General features: G+C 42.1%; 2 protein-coding genes and 1 pseudogene across 2 annotated transcripts in view; 2 read left to right on the top strand and 1 right to left on the bottom strand.

The window, feature by feature from the left end:
• Nucleotides 1-23,014, bottom strand: part of THSD7B (thrombospondin type 1 domain containing 7B) — an 898,700-nt gene that overhangs the window by 57,070 nt on the left and 818,616 nt on the right. Inside the window, exon 22 of the mRNA XM_029607893.1 lies at nt 8,841-9,000. Coding sequence (XP_029463753.1) covers nt 8,841-9,000 — 160 coding nt within the window. The remainder of the gene's footprint in view (nt 1-8,840; nt 9,001-23,014) is intronic.
• LOC115093541 lies at nt 12,746-17,754 on the top strand (annotated as a pseudogene).
• Nucleotides 15,612-17,754, top strand: LOC115093540. The gene is made up of 2 exons (XM_029605400.1): nt 15,612-16,734; nt 16,858-17,754. Exons 1-2 carry the CDS (start codon nt 15,644-15,646, stop codon nt 16,970-16,972), a joined length of 1,206 nt encoding a protein of 401 aa, XP_029461260.1. The 5' UTR covers nt 15,612-15,643; the 3' UTR covers nt 16,973-17,754.

The following is a 23,014-nucleotide window of genomic DNA, read 5'->3' as shown; positions in this document are numbered from 1 at the left end:
CACACTGGTTCTCAACAGATGTGTCGGGACACACTAGTGTGTCACAAGGTCCCGGAAGGTGTGTCACAGAGCCAAGAAGGCTGATCTTTCCTCATCAGTCTGGGCAGGGATTGGCTGACTCCTCCTTTATTGGGTATGACAGGAAGCTGCTTTTGCTTCCTTCTCCTCTTCCTGGCCAGTGAAAAGTTGTTCCCTCCTCCTTCACCCAGATTAGAGTGAGATGCCACACTCCTGTTCAATTGGGCCCGGCCCGCAGGACATCAACTTTATCTTTCCTGCCTGGTCTGGCAGTGAAGCTGCTAAAGCTCTCTTCACCCCATGGAGCCTGGATGTGAAAGCAGGAGCATAAGGGAGAGAGGTGCCTGCTCTGAAGATTTGCTGCTGCTGCAGTCTCCTCTTCTTCCTCTCCTCAATGCTTCTTGCCCTCATCCGCTGCTGGTAAAGAGGGAGGGGGATTCTGGATTTGACTGAAGGCTTTTCTGCTGGCTGGGAGTCAGGAGAAGGGGGAAATGTGCAGGGCAGGAAGGTGTGGGAAGATTGGGAGTAAGGGTGAGGGAAAGGAGGTTCGGCTTGCTGGGTAGGGAGAGGTGGAGGCAGGAGGGGATGGGGCTGCTGGGCAAGGAGGAGAGATGGGAGGTGTGGGGGCTGCTAGGTTGGGGGATGCTGAGCAGGAAGTGGTGGGAAAGAGGTGGTCAGATGTATGCTGGGTAGGGAAGGATGGGAGTGTTGTGTAGGGGAGAGAGGGAGCACAGAGAAGATAATGCAGGGGTGGGGAGTGTTGGGAATGTTGGACAGGGATATGAGGATGTGAAGGGACGATTGAGTAACTGGGGAAGTGAGGGCTGATGGCTGCACGGACGCGAGTGAAAGGGTACAAGGGCCATATTATGTCCGTTTTGGGAAATATATTTCTGTTTCTAGTTCTCCAGTTTTGCACTGCATGCAGAGTGGCTTTTTGGGGTTTCCTTCCAGTTTTTGTTTCCACATTTGTAATTTGTGGTCTTTTATTCTATATTTAGTAAAGTCAGGTCTGTCTGTGTTCTTTATTGTGTTTGTGAGTGAGATGATGTACTTTACTAGCATGTAGGAATTTGTATCAGCCTTATTTGTTGTATATTCTCAATATTATATTACACTGGTGGTGAACTGCTCTCTTTTCATGGGTAGGGCTATTGCTGTTTCATTTCTTGGAGTTAGTGCTGCTGCAGTATGGCAGGTTTGATAGGCATCTACCAAGTGGGGTTTTGGGTTTTTTTTCCAGGTTTTATATTGTTTTAATGCACCTGGTAGTAGAGGAAGCTTGTGATGTTTTTATTGAGATGACACCATGATCAGAATATCTTTTTTGTATGGTGAGTTGTACAGGGAAATGTTTTAGTTCTGCTCTGCACCCATTTTTAGGAAGTGGGGAATTCCTGTGGAAGCAGAGCATATGTTTATATTTACTCCCATGATGATCATATGTGAGCAGTGTGTCACACATGTGAGCATCATCTGTCAGGTGTGTCCTGATAGAAGAAAAGTGGAGAACCACTGCTCTAACACATTCTTTTTCAGTCTGTTCTCCAAGCTGAAGAGTCCTACCATGTTTAGCCTTTCTTCAGAAGGAGCTATTCCAGTCCCATTGTATCTTTTTTATTTCCTCTATATCTTTATTGAGATGGAGTGACCAAATGTACACACAATACTCAAGTTGTGGTAACACCATGGATCTATACAGAAGCATTATGATAATCTCAATTTTGTTGTCTATTCCCCTCCAAATAATTCATAGCTAAATTCCGCTTTCCACTTACATACTCCCCATTGAAATCTGAGATCTACGAATATTGACCTATTGATAGTTCCTTCAGTTTGACTTAAGTGAGGTGAGAGAAAGAGCTATAGCAATTGCTGGACCAAAATTCTGGAATTCTCTCCCCACTGAATTAAGGCTGCAAAGAGATTTTTCAGTTTTTAAGAAAAATTTGAAGACCTGGCTTTTTAAACAAGCATACGGGAGTAATGCTTTAAGGCATTATGTTACTTGTGTCAGAGGAATAATTATGATGAATCTGGAATGAGGAATTATTCAGGCTTAATTTCCTTTGTTATTTTTTTTCTTGTTTTATGTGACTTTTATTTGCTTTAATTATTTAATCCATGTATTATTATATTGTAACCACTTTTTTATCTTTGTTATTATTACTATGTATTTTATGACAATCTGTTTGTTCTTACTTACTTTTATCTGTTTTTATTCTGTAAACCATTGTGAATGGTCACAGAACATCAGTATTTAAATACAATAAATAAATAGACAGCTAAATAAGTAAGTAAATAAATAGCATTCTATTTAATTTTTTGGCATCTGTTGCTCACTGGTTGAAGATTTCAATGTATTGTCCATAATGTCTCCAAGATCCTTTTCCAGGGTGATGACTCTAATAGGAGCCCACATTGTGTACCTATAATTTGGATTGCTTATCTTAGGCATGAAAGGGTTAAGGAAGTCTTGACAGGAGTAATAAATGTAAGCAATACAGAGGAACCATGGACACAATAAAAGAGCACAGAAATGGCAACCAATCCTTGTGTTAGGCATGTTAGCAAAGGGAAGAGAATGAAGAGATTTATCAATGAATTGAGAAAAAAAATAAAAGAAAAGCACATATCATTCAGGAAATACAAACAGACACAAGGAGGATAGATAAAATTACCAGAAGAAACAAAGGAAGGCAAGAAGAGCAATTAGACAGGCAAAGACTCTAACAGAAGAGTGCATTGCTGTATCAGTAAGGAAGAGAGAAAGCTTTCTTTAGATATGTGAAAAAAATAAGACCAAAATGGGAAAAGTAAGAATTAAAGGAAAGACTGTGTTTAGTGAGGAGGAGAATCTTAATAAATTAGATATCTTAAACAAATACTTTTATTCACATTCACAGACACTAGAAAGAAAGCGTGAGAGACCACAGGTTGTGTTGAAGCTGTATTTAATGGCACAACATGGTACTGGAACTTGAAGTGCTGTGACCCTATCACAAACCTGAACTACTTTCTGTAACTGGGATTCATCTACATATGAGTGCACTCCTTCAGATCATGAGAATAATGCCAAAGCCCTCAATTTAGAAGGGCAGAATAGGGTCCTGCCAGAATAGGGATGGCAGCAAGCCTTGGATGCGTGTGTGGACAGGGTGGTGAAGGTATATTTTAGGGTGTTGAACACTAAACAAAAAGAAGCAAAAATACTAAAGAAAATGAAACCCCCTTTAAACCAAACAAACAAAATTTACCAGCATGGACACTCAGCAACAGAACCATAAGACCCATCTGTGTAGTTCACTGCATGCTCCTCAATCTCAGCAGAGAAAGGAACTGATCCAGTAGATACTGTGTATGTGCATGCATTTTGCCAGTGTATCACAGAGCAATCAAATTCAATTTTTTTTTTATTATCTATTCTCCTCTCCCTATCTACTCCACACATCTTCCTCTTGGCAAGCACACCACCTGAAATGACTTCTATGTCTGCTTCTCATCATCCATAAAAGTTCTGACTCAAGTTGAACGACAATCTTCCTCCAAGCAAAACTAATCAATGACATTTAAGAGTCAGATGACAGAACCAAACAGAAAATGAATGCCAGCATTACCCCCGGGGTCTGAATGCATTATCTCCCTGATGCTTCCATCTAGTCAGTCAATGAAAGGTCAGTGGTAAGCCTCAAAGGACTCAACATTTCTGCTAATTAAAATAAGTTGCAGTAATATATGCATTCCATATATTTAATGTGAAAAAGAAATTCCAACTGCAACAATAGACCAACATATTTTCTTGTGAATTCAGGCCATATTTGAAACGTAAATCAAAGCAATACAAAATAAAGAGACTACTTCTTTTGAAAGTGGATTGCTTTACAGTTCATTTATAAAAACACTTCCAAGCTTATAATGTTCATGAGGGCTTAAAGCTATGTTTGAGACATATAGGGGGTTATTGCAACAATGCTTAGTTTTGCATGCTAAGGCACTATACAATAACACCACTATGGATGTGGAAAGGATGCAAATAACTACCAAATCTACCTTATAAATGGCCTGTGAACCGACGGCCCCGCAAATGCGCAGTAGAGACCAGCCCTACGCGCATGTGCGGGGCGAGCACGTCGCCTCTGAGGCAGCTTCAGAAAGAAAAAAAAATGGCGGCGTCCAGTGGCAGCAGCGGGCGGCGGCGCGGTACCGGCAGCGGGCGGTGACGGCGGTAGCGAGCGACGGCGGTAGCGGCGACGGCGGTAGCAGGCGGTAGCGAGGGGAGGGAGAAGAGAGGAGGAGAGGGAGGGACGGACTGAGTGGGAGGGAGGGACGGAGAGAGAGAGTGGGAGGGGAGTGACTGAGTGAGAGGGTGTGATTGAGTGAGGGGGGAGGGACTGAGTGAGGGGGAGGGAGTGGGGACTGAGTGAGAGGGAGAGGGGGGGACTGAGGGAGGGAGTGGGACTGGGAGAGAGAGGGAGGGAGTGGGGACTGAGGGAGAGGTGAGTGGGACTGAGTGGAGTGAGGGGGGGGGAGGGAGTGACTGAGTGGGAGGGAGGGATTGAGTGAGGGGGAGGGACTGAGGGAGGGAGCGGGACTGAGGGAGGGAGTGGGAGGGAGGGAGAGGACGGAGGGAGTGGGGGACTGGAGTGAGAGTGGAGTGGGAACTGAGTGAGTGAGAGGGAGGGAGAGAGGGGGGAGGGAGTGAGTGAGACTGAGTGGGAGGGAGGGACTGAGTGATATGGAGAGGGAGGGTGGGAGGAGTGGGTTGAGGGAGGGGGTGGTGAAGAGTGAGGGAGAGAGAAAGAGGGGAGGTGAGAGACAGAGGGATGTAGCCCGTTTAACGGGCTTAACGGCTTGTCTAAATATTAAAGGCAAGGAGTGTGTTGCAAACTGTTCAGTGGTCTAGTAATTCATATGAAAAAGTCAATAATTAGATACGTGCCAGTTGCTGCTCTTGGGTTTACTTAGAGAAGTCTCCTTCTTAAGAATCTCCGAGAGTGGAGGCATTAATTTGGGAAAGCCCAGGATAAAATATTGGTCAAAGTTCATGAATCCTAGGAAGTATTCAGGTACAAAACATCTGCCTCCATACATTGTATTAGCATGCATGTTAATTCCCCAAAATATAGGAAGCCATTTTTTTTCTTTAAAGTATTTTTATTAACATTTCCAAATATCCAATCACACATTCCAAAAAGGAAACAGTAACCAGAATACTTAAACACTGAGTTTTCCATCAATTATTAACAGATCCAAACATGACGAATAAACCTTTAAATACCAACCTTTCTAGGAAGCCATTTATAAACTGTCTGTATTGCACCTGAGAAGGTAGATATCTTTTACCCATGGTCTTTCCAATAATGTTCAAAATGAAAGAAACACATGCTTTCATTTTGAAAACTGCCATGGGTATATAGTTTCCGCATTTTCTGCAGAAACCTTTTACATAAAAAATAACGCATATATTTAAAAATGTGATCTACATGCCTTATTTTTCTCTCTCCACATAAACCCAGGAATGCTCTCCCTGCACCTCAGCCGTTTATCCACCTGAATGTTAAATAATGTATAGAAGCTGCACAAAATAGTTTACACCCGCTAAAAAAAGCATGCACAGTCTCCTTCTCTCAATGGATCCTCCTCCTTGCTTCAAAACTATATCAAAGAAAACCTGGCACATAGGTTTGCAAGTCAATGTTAAGAGGAGAAGTAGGATCCCAGGAATGGAGGTTAAAGGAAAGGAGAGGTTTCCAGGCGAGAACAAACCAGATGTAAGTGCGTATTTCCAATCTTCTGTCTTCTGGATCAGTAAGGATCTTGAAGAAACATAATAAGAGCATGTGATTGGTGAGTGAATGGTGAATGGAGACAAAAAGGTGATGAACTAGGGAGAAATCTACCCACTTTGACTCTGGGTATCATAGTTGATCTTACATTAAAATCGTCAGCTCAGTGTGCTGCGGCAGTCAAAAAAGCAAACAGAATGTTAGGAATTATTAGGAACGGATTGGTTAATAACACGGAAAATGTCATAATGCCTCTGTATCGCTCCATGGTGATACTGCACCTTGAATACTGTGTGCAATTCTGGTTGCCGCATCTAAAAAAAAAAAATGTTGTTACACTGGAGAAAGTAGAGAGAAGGCAACCAAAATGAGAAAGGGGATGGTACTGCTCCCCTATGAGGAAAGGCTGAAGGGCTGTTCAGCTTGGAGAAGAGATGACTGAGGGGTGACATGATAGAGAGCTACAAAATCATGAAAGGACTTCAACGGGCAAATGTGCATCAGTTATATACTCTTTTGGATAATTCAAGGATTATTTGGTGCTCCATGAAGTTAGCAAGTAGCACATTTAAAACAAATCAGAGAAAATTCTTTTTCACTCAACGCACAATTAAGCTCTGGAATTTGTTGCCAGAGGATGTGGTTAGTGCAGTTAGTGTAGCTGACTGGATTGAGAACCCAGTATCCACCCTCAGCCTTCAGGCTGGGATGCAGCATCAGGTCTGGGTCCAGGCTATGGCCTAGGTTGAGGTGTCAGGACCCATGCTGGTCCTTGAATACCCGACTGATCAGCTAAGTGGCTAATCAAAAGGCTCAAGCAAGGCCTGGGCCAAGACTCGGCATCATGCTTGGGCCTAGATTATGGCCCCTGCTTTGGGATTCAGGCAATACCCTAGGTATGGCACCAGCTTCAGCCATAGGTGTACTACTAGGCCAAGGAGCTGCTATCACGCTCAGCTGTAGACCATGGCCTCTGCTTTGGGCCTTGACTAAGGTTTGTTTCATTCAGGGGCCCTTAATTTATTTTGTGGCCCCTGAATGAAGTGAATTGACTTTATTCAATGTGTTTTTTAAATGTGTTTAAAACAAATGCACATCTCTACTGTCCACACCTTTTCCACCTCCCCAATTGCCCCAATCCACTCCAACACCCCCTGCTCACACCCCACCTCTAACATCCCCTATTCCCACCCCAAACCATCAATTCCCCCAATTGCCCCTAAAACCCCTGCCTATAACCAATTATTTCCCGCTAATATCCCTATTCCCACTGCACCTCACCAATTGCCCCCTAATGCAACTTACTCCCACTCTACTCCCACCAATTGAACCCCAATTATCCCCTAACACGTCTTACTCCTTAACCTAACCCAACTGTCCCTCCAATTGCCTCTAACATCCTTACTCAACCCCCAATCTATCAATTGCTCTCTTCCGCCCCCTAACCCCACTCAGTTTCCCTGTTCCCATAATGTACTTACCTCCCCATTGGTATGAAGCTCTATGATTGTATTCAGTCTGGAGGATCCCCAGGCCAGTCAAGTCTCTGTTGTTCCTTCTGACCCACTGGTTTGGGAATAGAAGGTAATCATCCCTTACCATCAGGGATGCCAGTCATGACATGTTCCTGGTGGTGAAATTAGGTGCTACCCGGCGTGCACAAATGTACACCCGATTTTATAACATGCTCGCTACCACGTGCATGTTATAAAATCCAGGGTCGGCGCGCGCAAGGTGCACAAGTGTGCAGCCCCTTGCCCTAGGGGAGCTCCGATGGCTTTCCCCGTTCCCTCCGAGGTCTCTCCGAAATTGGAGCGGCCTCGGAGGGAACTTTTCTTCCACTCCCCCCCACCTTCCTCTCCCTTCCCCTATCTAACCCACCCCCCAGCCCTACCTAAATCCCCCCTACCTTTGTTTCTCTGGCAGGTGTAACTTGCACGCGCCGGCCAGCTGCCGGCGCGCCATCCCCCGGCACGGCCTCTGTGCCAGATGCCTCGGTCCCGCCCTCGGACCGCCCCCAGCCTGGTGTCACACCCACAGCCCCGCCCCCTTCCTTCCCCTTTTTCAAAGCCCCGGGACATACGCGTTAATAAAATACAAACATACTTCTGCATAGCCCCATATATGCACATATAAGGGGATATGTGAAGCTCTTTAAAGGCTAGCCTCATATTTTTTAATTTGCTTTTTAATTTTCATTTAGTTCCTATTTTTATTATCTGGATTATGTTTCTTGAGCTGGACCTTTTTTCTCTATCTCTTTGGTTTTTTGTTTCTGTCTTTGTTTCTTTATGTAGAGACATTTACAACCCTTGTTTTATGAGAGTGTATACCAAGGAATGAACCTGTTTTTTTGTGTATTACAGAAATATTTTTCTTTAATTTTATTTACAGATATATATTTTTGTATGTAATTTATGTATGTACTTCTCTCTGTGTGTAGCTTTTTATATGTATTTCTTTGTTTTTGGTTTTCTCTTTTGCAACTCATACTAGAAATATTAAAATTGTTATGTATTCCTTCCTTGTAGCAAATGCAATATGTTGCTTGTGAAGTGGATTTTAGGATATCCCTGATGCAGGCATAGATGCTGAAATGTCGCCATGTTAGGTTTTCAAGTTTTTGGGTTTTTTTTTTTATCATTTTCTGTATGGTTTTTATGTCCACACATGCATATTTTATTGATAAATATGCTTGCTGTACATTTTTTGCAAGAAATACATTTTTAATAATGTCAGTGTTGAAGTCTTTAATATTTTAATAATTTACCCTTTTGGATTTATTTTTAATTTATTTCTTTTTATATATTCTTTGTACTGTCGGGCTCATTATTTCTTGTGCTATTCAAAATTGCCACCAAAGTGACCAGTCAGAAATCACACTATAGTAGTTAGAGTTGGGTTCTTAAATTAACTAAGACATTACAAAATAAATATCAGGCAAACAATGGAAAGGAAGTCAAGAGGCCAAATAAAAAGGCATCAAAATTGCTTCAACAGAGAAAACAGAAGGGAGATTTTTAATAAACAACCTACCTAGGCAAGGCACATAGCAAGGCAACTGCAACACTTTGGCTTTTGATGGCATTTCTCCACACCATTTATTCTCCACTTCTTTTGCTGCATCAGAGAGGGTGGCATCATGCACTATGCACGTAAGGTTACGAACTTGAAGTCCATCTCCACACTGGCCACTCTACGAAAACGTAATAATATTTATGGTAAGAGAATGATTTGTTTGTTTTCATCCTACTATTACTAAATGATTGCATATTCAAGTAGTGAAATGTCATCCACGTCCTGTTCTCCAGTCAAACTATCTCATTGACTTCTGTCATTGAAGGGACTTCTGGTGGAGATCTATAATGCAGTGAAATAGACTGCATCTGATATTTATCTACTGAAACAGAGCCACTGTGGGCAATTTATGTGAAAAAAAAAGAAGAAAATTTATAGCCTCTTGCAGTAGTATCTCTTTGCAAGTTTTCTTTCTTTGTAATGGAAAACAAGTCCATTAATTGAAATAGATACTTTTTGTACCATTTCCCTTTAAATATGAGTATCTGTGTAACATCCCTCTTCTGGAAATCAAAGGCACTGGATTAGTCCTGTATATGTATTTAAGACCAAAAAAGGATATTTGCTCAAATGATTCACTTAGCATCAGATTTTTTGCACAGAATTATTGCTCAGTGAAAACAAATTTGAAAGCACAGGATGTGTTCTCCCTCCTTAGGGCTCAAACAATGACAGAATGTTATCCTGTGCAAGGACAATACAACTTAATGAGGTCCATTTTCCGTGACTGTGCGGCTTGGCTAGTAGGCTGCACCAATGAATATACCTGGCTATCCTAAAATTAGCCAGTTATGTCAAACTGGCTAACTTTAGGAGAGTCCTACAGGCCAACTAGAGTTAGCCACATATCAGAGTTAGCCACATAACTATTACGTTATCCATCTAAATGGCTTATGAATATCGACCTGAAGATTATTTGTATGCTGCACAAATTAAAAAAAAAAAAGCATTACATTTTACTAAGCATGACATCCAGGATCTGACAAAGACATTTGAATGCCTTGGGCAAGCTCCTGGCAGGCTAATAATTTTTTGCCCTTTCAAGCCAATATTTAGCACCCCTTAAAGGTTGGCTCCCCAGGCATTTGTCTGTCTGATCTGCCCCTTAATCCAGTCCTGATGAGATCAAAAAGTCCTTGTTTTCACAAAAATATTTTAATCCAAATCTTTTAATTAATTATACCATAACACACAGAACAGTACAAAATGACTGCTTTTACCATACAAGGGTCAGAATAGCGCATGCTTCAAAATTTTAACAGCAATATCAACTTCCCAAATCCATGCATAGACAGCTTTAAAATGCTGGAATAAAAGGTTGTTAGGAAATTGATAGCAAACTGTGATAGCCATTGCCATTTTAAAATAATTAAACAAATGGATTTCTTTTCCTTTATGCAAGTGGATACTAATTAAAATCCTGGCAGTGATTGAGGGATGTCATCTTCTTCTTGTGATTCAGCAGGACATCCTGCATAACTCAAACACCACTTCTGAAGAAATGCTGACCCTTGACTTATGAATATGCTAAAGCCAGAACCAGACTGGGCCAGGCACCTGGATTTGAACCCAGTGGGCAACATGTACATGTTGCACAAAAGATCTTACAGTTTCAGCAATTCAAAGTCTAAATTGAGCAAGTGCAAAAACAGGAAAAATGAGGCTATGTTTTCTGAGTACGAGAATAAATCTGTGAAGCCAAGGACGTGTGTGCTAAGAGCTGATAAGGGGAAGAGAAACTAGGCCACAGTGACCGTTGGCATGATAAGGAAAAATGTGACCCTGAGTGTAGGTATGGAGCAATCATGAGCTGATTTAGAGCAATACACTTTCCTGCTTGCAGTGTATATTATGAAACCTATAAAATTGATGAAAAAGAGGAATAACTAAGCAAAGCTGTTTCTTTCATTGCCCTGTGTACTTAATTGTGAGTATAGCAATAGATAAATTTTATTAATCAGTTTGCTTACTTTGCTTCCTGAATAGGCCACTTGTTGCCTATCCAGCCTTATAACAATATATTAATATAACATGTAACAGATTTCAATAGAATAAAGAGTCCCATCTGGGTCGCCCCAATGCCGTAATAACTTGTGAACACGAAGCAAGTCGATGACTTGATGTCGACTCTTTTGGTTCATTGTGCTGACTCTATCCACCATGACTTCATGGTCAAAGGATGTGAAGTCTGGGGTGAAGCATTGTTAGAATATGAATCAACTACGCCTTTTACTAGATTCAAAAAACAAAGGCAGAATGCTGGGCAGAAAGCTTGTGTATTACAACACAAAGATTCACGAGATAGAGTATTACAACAACCTGTTTTCATAAGAACAAATGCCCAGAATCAACCGGAAGCTACATATAAGCCATATAGCCCCACCGACATCAGTACCATCATTCAGAAATTACCAAGTATTCATAAAGGAGCTAGAATGTGGCTAGAAGCTGTAGATACAAATACAGCAGGGACACAACTGGCCATCGGTGATTTTAAAGCATTATGTGCAGCCAGTGGTATAAACTTATCTCAACTGTCCGTAGTTAGTGTATGCCCTGGATTACTTACCTCTGCTGTGGATGGGAACCCTTTTCAAGGTCGTGATAGAATAAATTTAGCAAAAGCTTTGGATACTTTATACCCAACTACAATTGATTTCACAGCCATAACAGCAGGAAAATGGGATGGTAGTGGTGATTTTTCTGCACATTTGACAAAATGCATGGACACGTATAAAGCACAAACTGGGCAGGATGCTGATGTCCAGCCTAATATTCCTGTGTTTTTACATTTATTTTACGCTACTTTACCAGCAAACATGCAGACAAATTTGAATAATGTTGTGGCTTTATCTACAAAGGCATGGCCTGAGGTAAGGGCAACTCTGTTACATTTTGCTTCAGTGCATACAAAAATGTTACAGACTCCACATAAAGAACAGCAGAAAATAGCTCATAAATTAATGACTATGCAAATTGCGGAAATAGAGGACAAGAAAAAGGTCAGATGCCATGATCAGAGTAACAACTTTCCAAAAGATCCTAATATCTCAGATGGTATACAGGATTGCTATGTGATACAAAAACCACCCTCAGATGGATACCAGGGAGGATATGGCCCATATATCCCCCGGGGTAGAGGAATGCAAAGGGGTAGAGGTGGCCGCGGTATGACACAGGGTAGGGGGAATAGGCCATCACCAGATAGAAGAGCTCATGTACAATGTTGGAATTGTAACGCAGTAGGACATTATTCAACTGAATGTAGACGGCCAAAGGACCCAAATTCCTATCATGCACAGCCGCCGGTATCAGACCATTGGCAGTCTGGGCAGACTGGGACACAGTCTGCACAACAGACACACTCACAATTACCTTTATGAATACTGGCTCGCCATATCTGCTGTGGATGGGAACCCTTTTCAAGGTCGTGATAGAATAAATTTAGCAAAAGCTTTGGATACTTTATACCCAACTACAATTGATTTCACAGCCATAACAGCAGGAAAATGGGATGGTAGTGGTGATTTTTCTGCACATTTGACAAAATGCATGGACACGTATAAAGCACAAACTGGGCAGGATGCTGATGTCCAGCCTAATATTCCTGTGTTTTTACATTTATTTTACGCTACTTTACCAGCAAACATGCAGACAAATTTGAATAATGTTGTGGCTTTATCTACAAAGGCATGGCCTGAGGTAAGGGCAACTCTGTTACATTTTGCTTCAGTGCATACAAAAATGTTACAGACTCCACATAAAGAAGCTCTGAGAGGCGACGGAAGTGGGGATTGTAACTCGAGACGAGGGCGCTCCGCAGCATGCCTTGCTGTTTATTTCTCGTTGCAGCCAGGGGGAAAACAGAAGAAAACCAAGAAATATGCGACCATGAAGCGCATGATCAGTCTTCGAGACCAGCGCATTAAAGAGAAGGAACGAATTAAAACGAACCAGAAAAAAGAGAAGGATCCAAGCACCATAAAGGAGAGAGAGATCCCACAATACCCTTCCTGTTTGTTCTTTCAGTATAACACAAATCTGGGACCTCCATATTATATCCTGGTCGATACCAACTTTATCAACTTCTCAATTAAAGCAAAGCTGGACCTTGTTCAGTCAATGATGGACTGTCTTTATGCAAAGTGTGTCCCCTGTATTACAGACTGTGTGATGGCGGAAATTGAGAAGCTGGGACAGAAATACCGTGTGGCATTGAGGATAGTCAAGGACCCAAGGTTTGAACGCCTGCCGTGCACACACAAAGGAACTTATGCTGATGACTGCTTAGTGCAGAGAGTCACTCAGCATAAATGCTACATCGTGGCCACAGTGGACAGAGACCTGAAAAGGAGAATCCGGAAGATCCCTGGAGTTCCCATCATGTATATTTCAAACCACAGGTACAACATTGAAAGGATGCCAGATGACTATGGAGCTCCTCGGTTCTAACATCCTGCTGGCTCAGTTCCTGGATCACAGTGCAAACCCAAAAGAATGCAGTGGTGTTACTGAGTTCCCGATCTCCGACCTTCAGCCAGAAGAGTTCCTTAAGCTTAACACACAAACAATTCAAAATTCATTCATTCTTTTGAATATTTATTCCATGTTTTGGAACTTTTTTTAGTTTTCTTTTTTTTTTTTTTTATAGATTCTGGGATCCAGCTCCAGAATCCTTTCCTATAATTCCAAACTGCTCTCTTGTATAAGTACCATTTTTTTACAAAAATTTTAACATCCCTGTAGGTGCATTGAAAGTAAAGGTTGGTTACTCCTGCATTAATGCTGCAGGAAGTACCAGCAGCATAGTGACTTCTGAAGCTTTACCACAGTTGTGGCCTCCCTGACCACATGCTTTTCAACTATACTTCACTCAAAGGGATTGCCCTCTTCAGAGTAATTCTGATACCTAGTTACAGTTCATTGGTCTTGCTTGTGAGTGACTAAGTGGATTCTGTTGTGCTCCCGTGCAGAGACTGTAACTATTCCTCCCAGCAATGGCTGAGCTGCCACTTCTCTTCCAGTAGCATAGGTGCCAGTGTGAATTTGCCTCATGTGATATGCTGTTGGGATGCCAGCTACTGAAAAGACAAGGACATGCTGATAACCGCTTGTGAAAACAAATGACATGGGTTTTTTTGTGGGGTTTTTAAAATTCTATATTTATTGAGATTTTCAAATGTACAACATAGCACAAAGCAAATACAGACAGAACAGTACATATTCAGGTTTACAGTCAGAGACCAACAACTATTTTATTACTAAACCCACCCCCTTCCCATGTTAAGTACCTTCTGAAACATAAAACAATAATAGTAATACAACACTATGACAATCCATTATGCAAAATTATTACGAATATAGTGAAGGTGAAGAACTATGAAGAACCAGTATACAAAAATAGCAAAGAATAATCCAAAGAAAAATGGATACTGATTCAAGTAATAGGAAAACTGTTGGACAAATATATATACTAATGTGATTTCTTATTTACTTCCTCAGGAATCACAACTAAGAAATCAGTCCATATGTCTTGAAAAAGACCTTGTGTTTTGATGGAACTCAATAACGCTGTTTTTCTTTCCAATAAACAGAGGTCCCACACTGCAGATTTCCAACTAATAAATTCAGGACCTTGAGCACTCAGTCACACTTTCAGTATACATGTCAATGCTTGTAGACAGCCCTTCAGCATTAACAACTTTGTAGATCGTTTAATGTGGCACAGCCCATCATAGTGACCCAAAATACAGAAGGCTGCTGACCAAGGAAGAGAAATTGAAAATAAGCTGGTAAAGAACATCAATATACCTTGCCAAAAGGGCTGTATCAACCTGCATTCCCAGAAGAGATGCATTGTCCTGTGAACATTTTACGCATTGAGCAGATTATGTAATTTTTACCTTGAAAGTCTAAAGTGGCCTATATATTACCATCAGGGGCCTATATATTACCTCAGGGGCCAGGTTTGGAGTGGCATATTGACTACACTGATATGATTGAACCAGTTAAAGGAAAACGGTATGTATTGGTATGGGTGGATGGTTTTTCACATTGGATTGAGGCGTTTCCGTGTACTAAAGAAACAGCCCATGTAGTAATCGATACTTTTATCCGCAATATACTACCTGCCCATGGCTGTCCCATAAGACTCGTGTCAGATAATGGCACACATTTTAACAATCAAATAATGCGAGAATTACAGGATATCTGCAATATAATCCATCGTAGAGTGTCAGTTTACAAGCCTACATCAAATGGCTTAGTAGAACGTTATAATGGAATTTTAAAAACAAAATTGAGAGTGCTACTGGCAGCCCTAAATAAAACCAAAACAACGAAATTATATACCTGGCTGGATATATTACCATTGGCTTTAATGAATATACGAAATACCCCAGGTATACGTCATGAAATCACGCCTTTTCAATTGCAGACTGGGAGAATTATGAACCCCATACATGCAAAGGCTACTGATACTCCAAGCGAATACTGGAGTAAAATTCAACCGATAGTAGCAATGGCTACCGATTTAGTCCAATCTAACTCGAGATTAGCGCCAAAATTGACTCTATCTTCTGTGTTCTCAATAGGTGATCAAGTTTTGCGAAAGAATCACACGCATAAAACGTGGAAAGATCCAATTTACATCGGACCATTCACCATTACAGGACTAAGCCACACTGCTGCTAAACTGTCTGAACACTCCACCTGGGTACATTTGTCGGATATTCGTACCTATCGTCCCATCATCTGAGAACATGAATAACCGACTTCCCAGTGTAATTCTTGCCTGCGTTTTGCTGTGGTGGTGGAGTACTCCCAGAATCTCTTCTACCTTGGACAATGAATCATTGGATGAGAGGTTTAAACATAATTTGTGGTTGCGTTTAGCCAACATTACACATGTTACTTCCTTTTGCTTAATGATTAGTTCAGACTTACATACTATGTTGGGCTCATGCCTCATTCCGGTTTGTAAGGATCCGAATGATATTCACAATGATACCCAATTACCAACTATTGGGGAAAAATGGACTTATGAATCATCCATAAATTGGGGAAAGGTTGCAAGGCATCTACCTACAGATGCTTTGGAACTTTATACTCCGTATGTTGCAAATCTGGAAAATAACAGTTGTGCACGAATTGTGAACTGCAAAGACCAATGCCGTAAATTACCAAAGGGACAATGGCCCTGTAACAACCCCACAAATATCAGTTATAATTGGGCACATATAATTTTACCGCTGGGATGGTTCTTTACTTGTGGAACCACAACATTTAATTATATTCCAGCTAATGTCAGTGATTGTACATGTTGCTTAAGTAGATTAGTACCTGTTTTGCCAAGCAAACCCCACAAGGTGAAGCATTTATACAAATCTCGTAAGATTCGAGATGTGACTTCTCTCACACCTTCATGTGATGGAAATGTTTCACTATTGAATAAGCATGAGTCTTTGGCTTTGGCACTTTCCTTAGTGGGAGTACCCGGACTGGCCATGCATGCTGATATTCAGGTCACAAAACTAGCTTGTAATTTAGCTAAATCTATAAATGCCACTTCGCATGCTATTGCATTATTAAATCAAGAACAGAGTGCTCTTCGTAACGCTATCCTTAATAACCGAGGAGCTATTGATTTTTTGTTATTACAGCACCACTATGGTTGTGAAGTCATGCCAGATATGTGCTGTTTTAACCTCACAGACAATTCGTTAGCAATTGACCAACAGATAAAGAAGTTGAAAACATATGCTGAAAGTATTCACATTGATGAGGGATCAAAATTTTGGGATAGTTTGTGGTCAATATTCCCAGTAGGATGGATAAGGAACCTGTGTCAATACGCGATTATAATTATTGTAATTCTTATAGCTGTGTGTTGCTTTCTGCAATGTATTCCAAATTTAATCCACATCTTTCAGAGATGCATGCCTCACAGAATAACCACCAATATTACCCATCACGATTCACATTATGCTGTCATGGCCCCTGGACATACTGACACCAGTTATGCTGTAATGGTACCTGCTGTTATTGAAACTAATTATGATAATGTAATGGTAGAAACAGTTATAGAGTAGTAGATGCTTCAAGATTGTTCCATACATGTCATTCTATGTCACATACTGATAGAAGAATAGAGGGAAATTGGAAAGTGAGTGTAGGTAAAGAGGGAAGTAGAAAAGATGATGTGAAGAGGTTTGCAGATACCGAAGAACGGCTCAACATAGTCTCCCCAAATGAAGAAGGTGAGACAGGGACAAGGCCTGTCTCAAGGGAGGGTTGAAGAAATGCTGACCCTTGACTTATGAATATGCTAAAGCCAGAACCAGACTGGGCCAGGCACCTGGATTTGAACCCAGTGGGCAACATGTACATGTTGCACAAAAGATCTTACAGTTTCAGCAATTCAAAGTCTAAATTGAGCAAGTGCAAAAACAGGAAAAATGAGGCTATGTTTTCTGAGTACGAGAATAAATCTGTGAAGCCAAGGACGTGTGTGCTAAGAGCTGATAAGGGGAAGAGAAACTAGGCCACAGTGACCGTTGGCATGATAAGGAAAAATGTGACCCTGAGTGTAGGTATGGAGCAATCATGAGCTGATTTAGAGCAATACACTTTCCTGCTTGCAGTGTATATTATGAAACCTATAAAATTGATGAAAAAGAGGAATAACTAAGCAAAGCTGTTTCTTTCATTGCCCTGTGTACTTAATTGTGAGTATAGCAATAGATAAATTTTATTAATCAGTTTGCTTACTTTGCTTCCTGAATAGGCCACTTGTTGCCTATCCAGCCTTATAACAATATATTAATATAACATGTAACAGATTTCAATAGAATAAAATTTTTATTTGCATTAAGAAGCTTTTGTATATTGCAATTTGTTCAGTGTCATCTTCTCTCACAATACTATAGTTTCTATAGGTTTTATTTACACTTCCCTGCTTAGTTTAATCTTTATTAATAAACACATTGATGAATACATTTCAGCTGCTTTGAAGCAAACAGAAAAGAGGGTACCATTATTTCAGGGAAAATGTGACTACATTTCTATACTAATTTTTACTCACTTGAGCCCCAGAAATGGGGGCCAGTTGAGTTGCTGCCATTGTAATTATGCTGTCAGTGACAAATGGTGGATAAACAGGTCATTCAGCTGCCAACTGTTTTAGGGTTCCTAAGTATAGTACTGAAGGAACTCAAAAAAGAAATTTCAGACCTATTAGTAAAAATTTGTAACCTATCATTAAAATCATCCATTGTACCTGAAGACTGGAGGATAGCTAATGTAACCCCAATATTTAAAAAGGGCTCCAGGGGTGATCCGGGAAACTACAGTCCAGTTAGCCTGACTTCAGTGCCAGGAAAAATAGTGGAAAGTGTTCTACATATCAAAATCACAGAACATATAGAAAGACATGGTTTAATGGAACAAGGTCAGCATGGCTTTACCCAAGGCAAGTCTTGCCTCACAAATCTGCTTCAGTTTTTTTGAAGTGGTTAATAAACATGTAGATGAAGGTGAACCTGTAGATGTAGTGTATTTGGATTTTCAGAAGGCATTTGACAAAGTTCCTCATGAGAGGCTTCTAGGAAAAGTAAAAAGTCATGGGATAGGTGGCGAAGTCCTTACGTGGATTACAAACTGGTTAAAAGATAGGAAACAGAGAGTAGGATTAAATGGACAATTTTCTCAGTGGAAGGGAGTGGGCAATGGAGTGCCTCAGGGATCTGTATTGGGACCCTTATTTTTCAATATATTTATAAATGGTCTGGAAAGAAATACGATGAGTGAGAATCCTCATTTTTGATTGAATTATTCATTTTCAAATATTAAATATTTAAAAATGATTAAATATTCATTTTTGCTAAACAATTATATTAATTGATGCAATTGACTGAAATGTAAATATTTCTTTGTTCAATTTCTCCCCCTTTCCAGATCCTAGTTAATTTTCCCTGTTTTATTGTAACTTTCTCACATCCATAATATTGTTTTCTGTATTTGAAGTTTGAATTGGGAATATTGTTTACTATGTTAATCTCTACCTTACACACATTGTTAATTGTAAACCGGGTTGATGTGATTCTAGTCATGAAACTCGGTATAACAAAATAAACAAATAAATAAATAAATAAACAAATAAATAAATAAATAAATGATACAAAGTTATTCAGAGAAGTTAAATCTCAAGCGGATTGTGATAAATTGCAGGAGGACCTTGTGAGACTGGAAAATTGGGCATCCAAATGGCAGATGAAATTTAATGTGGATAAATGTAAGGTGATGGCCCCAAAAAACAAATCGGAAACCGATCCAGTTGGCTGTATTAGAGTGAAAACAAAAGGAATCGGATGATCACACGAAGCCCTTTATTATGTGCCCGACTCTGGCCGAGTTTCGCTCGTAGAGCTGCCTCAGGGGCTGGGCTGTTGTCACATGTCACACTGTAGCAAATATTAGTTCCTGCGGAACGTATCCAACATTCTGCTACTAATGATGTTGGATACGTTCCGCAGGAACTAATATTTGCTACAGTGTGACATGTGACAACAGCCCAGCAGGCATTTTTTCAAATCCTGCCGATTGAATTGCCCCTGAGGCAGCTCTACGAGCGAAACTCGGCCAGAGTCGGGCACATAATAAAGGGCTTCGTGTGATCATCCGATTCCTTTTGTTTTCACTCTAAGTGTAAGGTGATGCATATTGGGAAATAAAAACCCATGCTATAGTTATACAATGTTAGGTTCCATATTATGAGCTATCACCCAGAAAAGAGATCTAGGCGTCATAGTGGGTAATACATTGAACCTTCAGCTCAGTGTCCTGCGGCAGTCAAAAAAGCAAACAGAATGTTAGGAATGATTAGGAAGGAAATGATTAGGGAAGGAAAATGTCATAATGCCTCTGTTTTGCTCCATGGTGAGACCGCACCTTGAATACTGTGTACAATTCTGGTCAATGAATCTCAAAAAAGATAGAGTTGCAAGGGAGAAGATACAGAGAAGGGCGACCAAATGATAAAGAGGATGGAAAAGCTCCCCTATGAGGAAAGACTAAAGAGGTTAGGACTGTTTAGCTTGGAGAACAGACAGCTGAGGGGGGTTTTGATAGAGGTGTTTAAAATCATGAGAGGTCTAGAACAGATAAATGTAATAGGGATGTGAATCGTTTTTCAACGATTAAAATTATCGTCCGATAATGTTAATATTGTCTTAAATCGTTATAGAACACGATACAATAGAAATTCTAACGATTTATCGTTAAAAATCGTTAAATCGTGTTAGTGCGCACTAACGGGAGTTAGTGCGCACTAACTCTCAGTTAGTGCGCACTAACTCGATTTAGTGCGCACTAACTGAAAATGATACAAATAAACACTTTCCAGGTCACTGAAGGTCAGTTAGGAATGAATATGTGTTCCTATTGGCTGGCTGCCCTCTTATCTATTGATGTTACCAAGGTTACCACTGAGGTGATGGTTGGGGGGATGGGAAATGGAACTGGAAACTAATGAACACCAACAGAAAATGAAACAAAGTGTTCACACTTCCCAGGTCAGTAAAGGTCACTTAGGAATGAATATGTATTCCTATTGGCTGGCTGTGCTCTTATCTGTTGATGTTACCAAGGCTAACACTGAGGTAATGGTTGAGGGGATGTGAAATGGAAACAGTTGGAAGCTTGACAAAAAAAGTAATGTAATGATCAGCACTCACGTGACTAGAACTTGTTTGTTTATTATTTTTGTTAGCAGGCACCTGAAATGCTAGTGCATGTTGAATTTGCCAATCACTGTGCATTTTAGAAAGGTGGTCCTGGCTGGAACTGTACACAGTTCAAATATATGTAATTGATTGTTGGTAAGTGTAGATTTTAAGTGATTTTCCTGCACACAGTGCCCTAACCCTGGCACCAGGGGTGTTGTGATCTTCCTGCACACAGTGCCCTAACCCTGATACCAGTCTGAGACAGCTCCCTCCCTGCATTACTAGTGAGAGGCTGGCTTCACAGACAGGGGGGAGCTGCCTGACCCTCACTCCTGACTTCCCCCATGTCCCAGCTAGTGAATGGTGTGTGGGTGAGGGGGGGGGGGGATGGTGAAGTCTGAGACAGCTCCCTCCCTGCATTACTAGTGAGAGGCTGGCTTCACAGACAGGGGGGAGCTGCCTGACCCTCACTCCTGACTTCCCCCATGTCCCAGCTAGTGAATGGTGTGTGGGTGAGGGGGGGGGGATGGTGAAGTCTGAGACAGCTCCCTCCCTGCATTACTAGTGAGAGGCTGGCTTCACAGACAGGGGGGAGCTGCCTGACCCTCACTCCTGACTTCCCCCATGTCCCAGCTAGTGAATGGTGTGTGGGTGAGGGGGGGGGGGGAGGATGGTGAAGTCTGAGACAGCTCCCTCCCTGCATTACTAGTGAGAGGCTGGCTTCACAGACAGGGGGGAGCTGCCTGACCCTCACTCCTGACTTCCCCATGTCCCAGCTAGTGAATGGTGTGTGGGTGAGGGGGGGGGGGGAGGATGGTGAAGTCTGAGACAGCTCCCTCCCTGCATTACTAGTGAGAGGCTGGCTTCACAGACAGGGGGGAGCTGCCTGACCCTCACTCCTGACTTCCCCCATGTCCCAGCTAGTGAATGGTGTGTGGGTGAGGGGGGGGGGGAGGATGGTGAAGTCTGAGACAGCTCCCTCCCTGCATTACTAGTGAGAGGCTGGCTTCACAGACAGGGGGGAGCTGCCTGACCCTCACTCCTGACTTCCCCCATGTCCCAGCTAGTGAATGGTGTGTGGGTGAGGGGGGGTGGGGAGGATGGTGAAGTCTGAGACAGCTCCCTCCCTGCATTACTAGTGAGAGGCTGGCTTCACAGACAGGGGGGAGCTGCCTGACCCTCACTCCTGACTTCCCCCATGTCCCAGCTAGTGAATGGTGTGTGGGTGAGGGGGGGGGGAGGATGGTGAAGTCTGAGACAGCTCCCTCCCTGCATTACTAGTGAGAGGCTGGCTTCACAGACAGGGGGGAGCTGCCTGACCCTCACTCCTGACTTCCCCCATGTCCCAGCTAGTGAATGGTGTGTGGGTGAGGGGGGGGGAGGATGGTGAAGTCTGAGACAGCTCCCTCCCTGCATTACTAGTGAGAGGCTGGCTTCACAGACAGGGGGGAGCTGCCGGACCCTCACTCCTGACTTCCCCCATGTCCCAGCTAGTGAATGGTGTGTGGGTGAGGGGGGGGGAGGAGGATGGTGAAGTCTGAGACAGCTCCCTCCCTGCATTACTAGTGAGAGGCTGGCTTCACAGACAGGGGGGAGCTGCCTGACCCTCACTCCTGACTTCCCCCATGTCCCAGCTAGTGAATGGTGTGTGGGTGAGGGGGGGGGGGAGGATGGTGAAGTCTGAGACAGCTCCCTCCCTGCATTACTAGTGAGAGGCTGGCTTCACAGACAGGGGGGAGCTGCCTGACCCTCACTCCTCCGGGGTGATCTTCCTGCACACAGTGCCCTATCCCTGATACCAGGGGTGTTGTGATCTTCCTGCATGCAGTGCCCTATCCCTATTAATACCAGGAGTGTTGTGATCTTCCTGCACGCAGTGCCCTATCCCTAATACCAGGGGTGTTGTGATCTTCCTGCATGCAGTGCCCTATCCCTGATACCGGGATGTGTGCAAGAAGATCCCAACACCCCCGGTATCAGGAATAGGGCACTGTGTGCAGGAAGATCACAATACCCCTGGTATCAGGGTTAGGGCACAAGTTCTAGTCACATTGACTGATCACATTACTTGTTTTGTCAAGCTACCAACTGTTTCCATTTCCCATCCCCCATATACTGTCAGTGGGAAGCTTGGTAACATGAATAAATAAGAGGGCAGCCAATAGGAATACATATTCATTCCTAAACTGACCTTAACTGACCTGAAAAGTGTCAAATTGTATCATTTTCAGTTAGTGCGCACTAACTCTCCGTTAGTGCGCACTAACTCCTGTTAGTGCGCACTAACTCGAGTTAGTGCGCACTAATCGGAAAAAAACGATTTTTAACGATTTTTTAACTAAAAAATCGTGCCTAACACGATTTTCTTGCCCTGCCACACGATTTCTATCGTTAAGACGATATGGAAAA

The sequence above is a fragment of the Rhinatrema bivittatum genome, chromosome 6, assembly GCF_901001135.1.
Source record: "Rhinatrema bivittatum chromosome 6, aRhiBiv1.1, whole genome shotgun sequence".
Classification (NCBI taxonomy): domain Eukaryota; kingdom Metazoa; phylum Chordata; class Amphibia; order Gymnophiona; family Rhinatrematidae; genus Rhinatrema; species Rhinatrema bivittatum.
This window is presented reverse-complemented; position numbering and strand designations above follow the sequence as displayed.

What these genes read in the sequence shown, in the direction of transcription:
- LOC115093540 (XM_029605400.1), top strand. Translation starts at nt 15,644, where the DNA reads ATGAATAACCGACTTCCCAGTGTAATTCTTGCCTGCGTTTTGCTGTGG. An exon ending in ATAAGGAACCTGTGTCAATA is followed by an intron (nt 16,735 to 16,857) that starts CGCGATTATAAT and finishes TACCCATCACGA; the next exon opens with TTCACATTATGCTGTCATGG.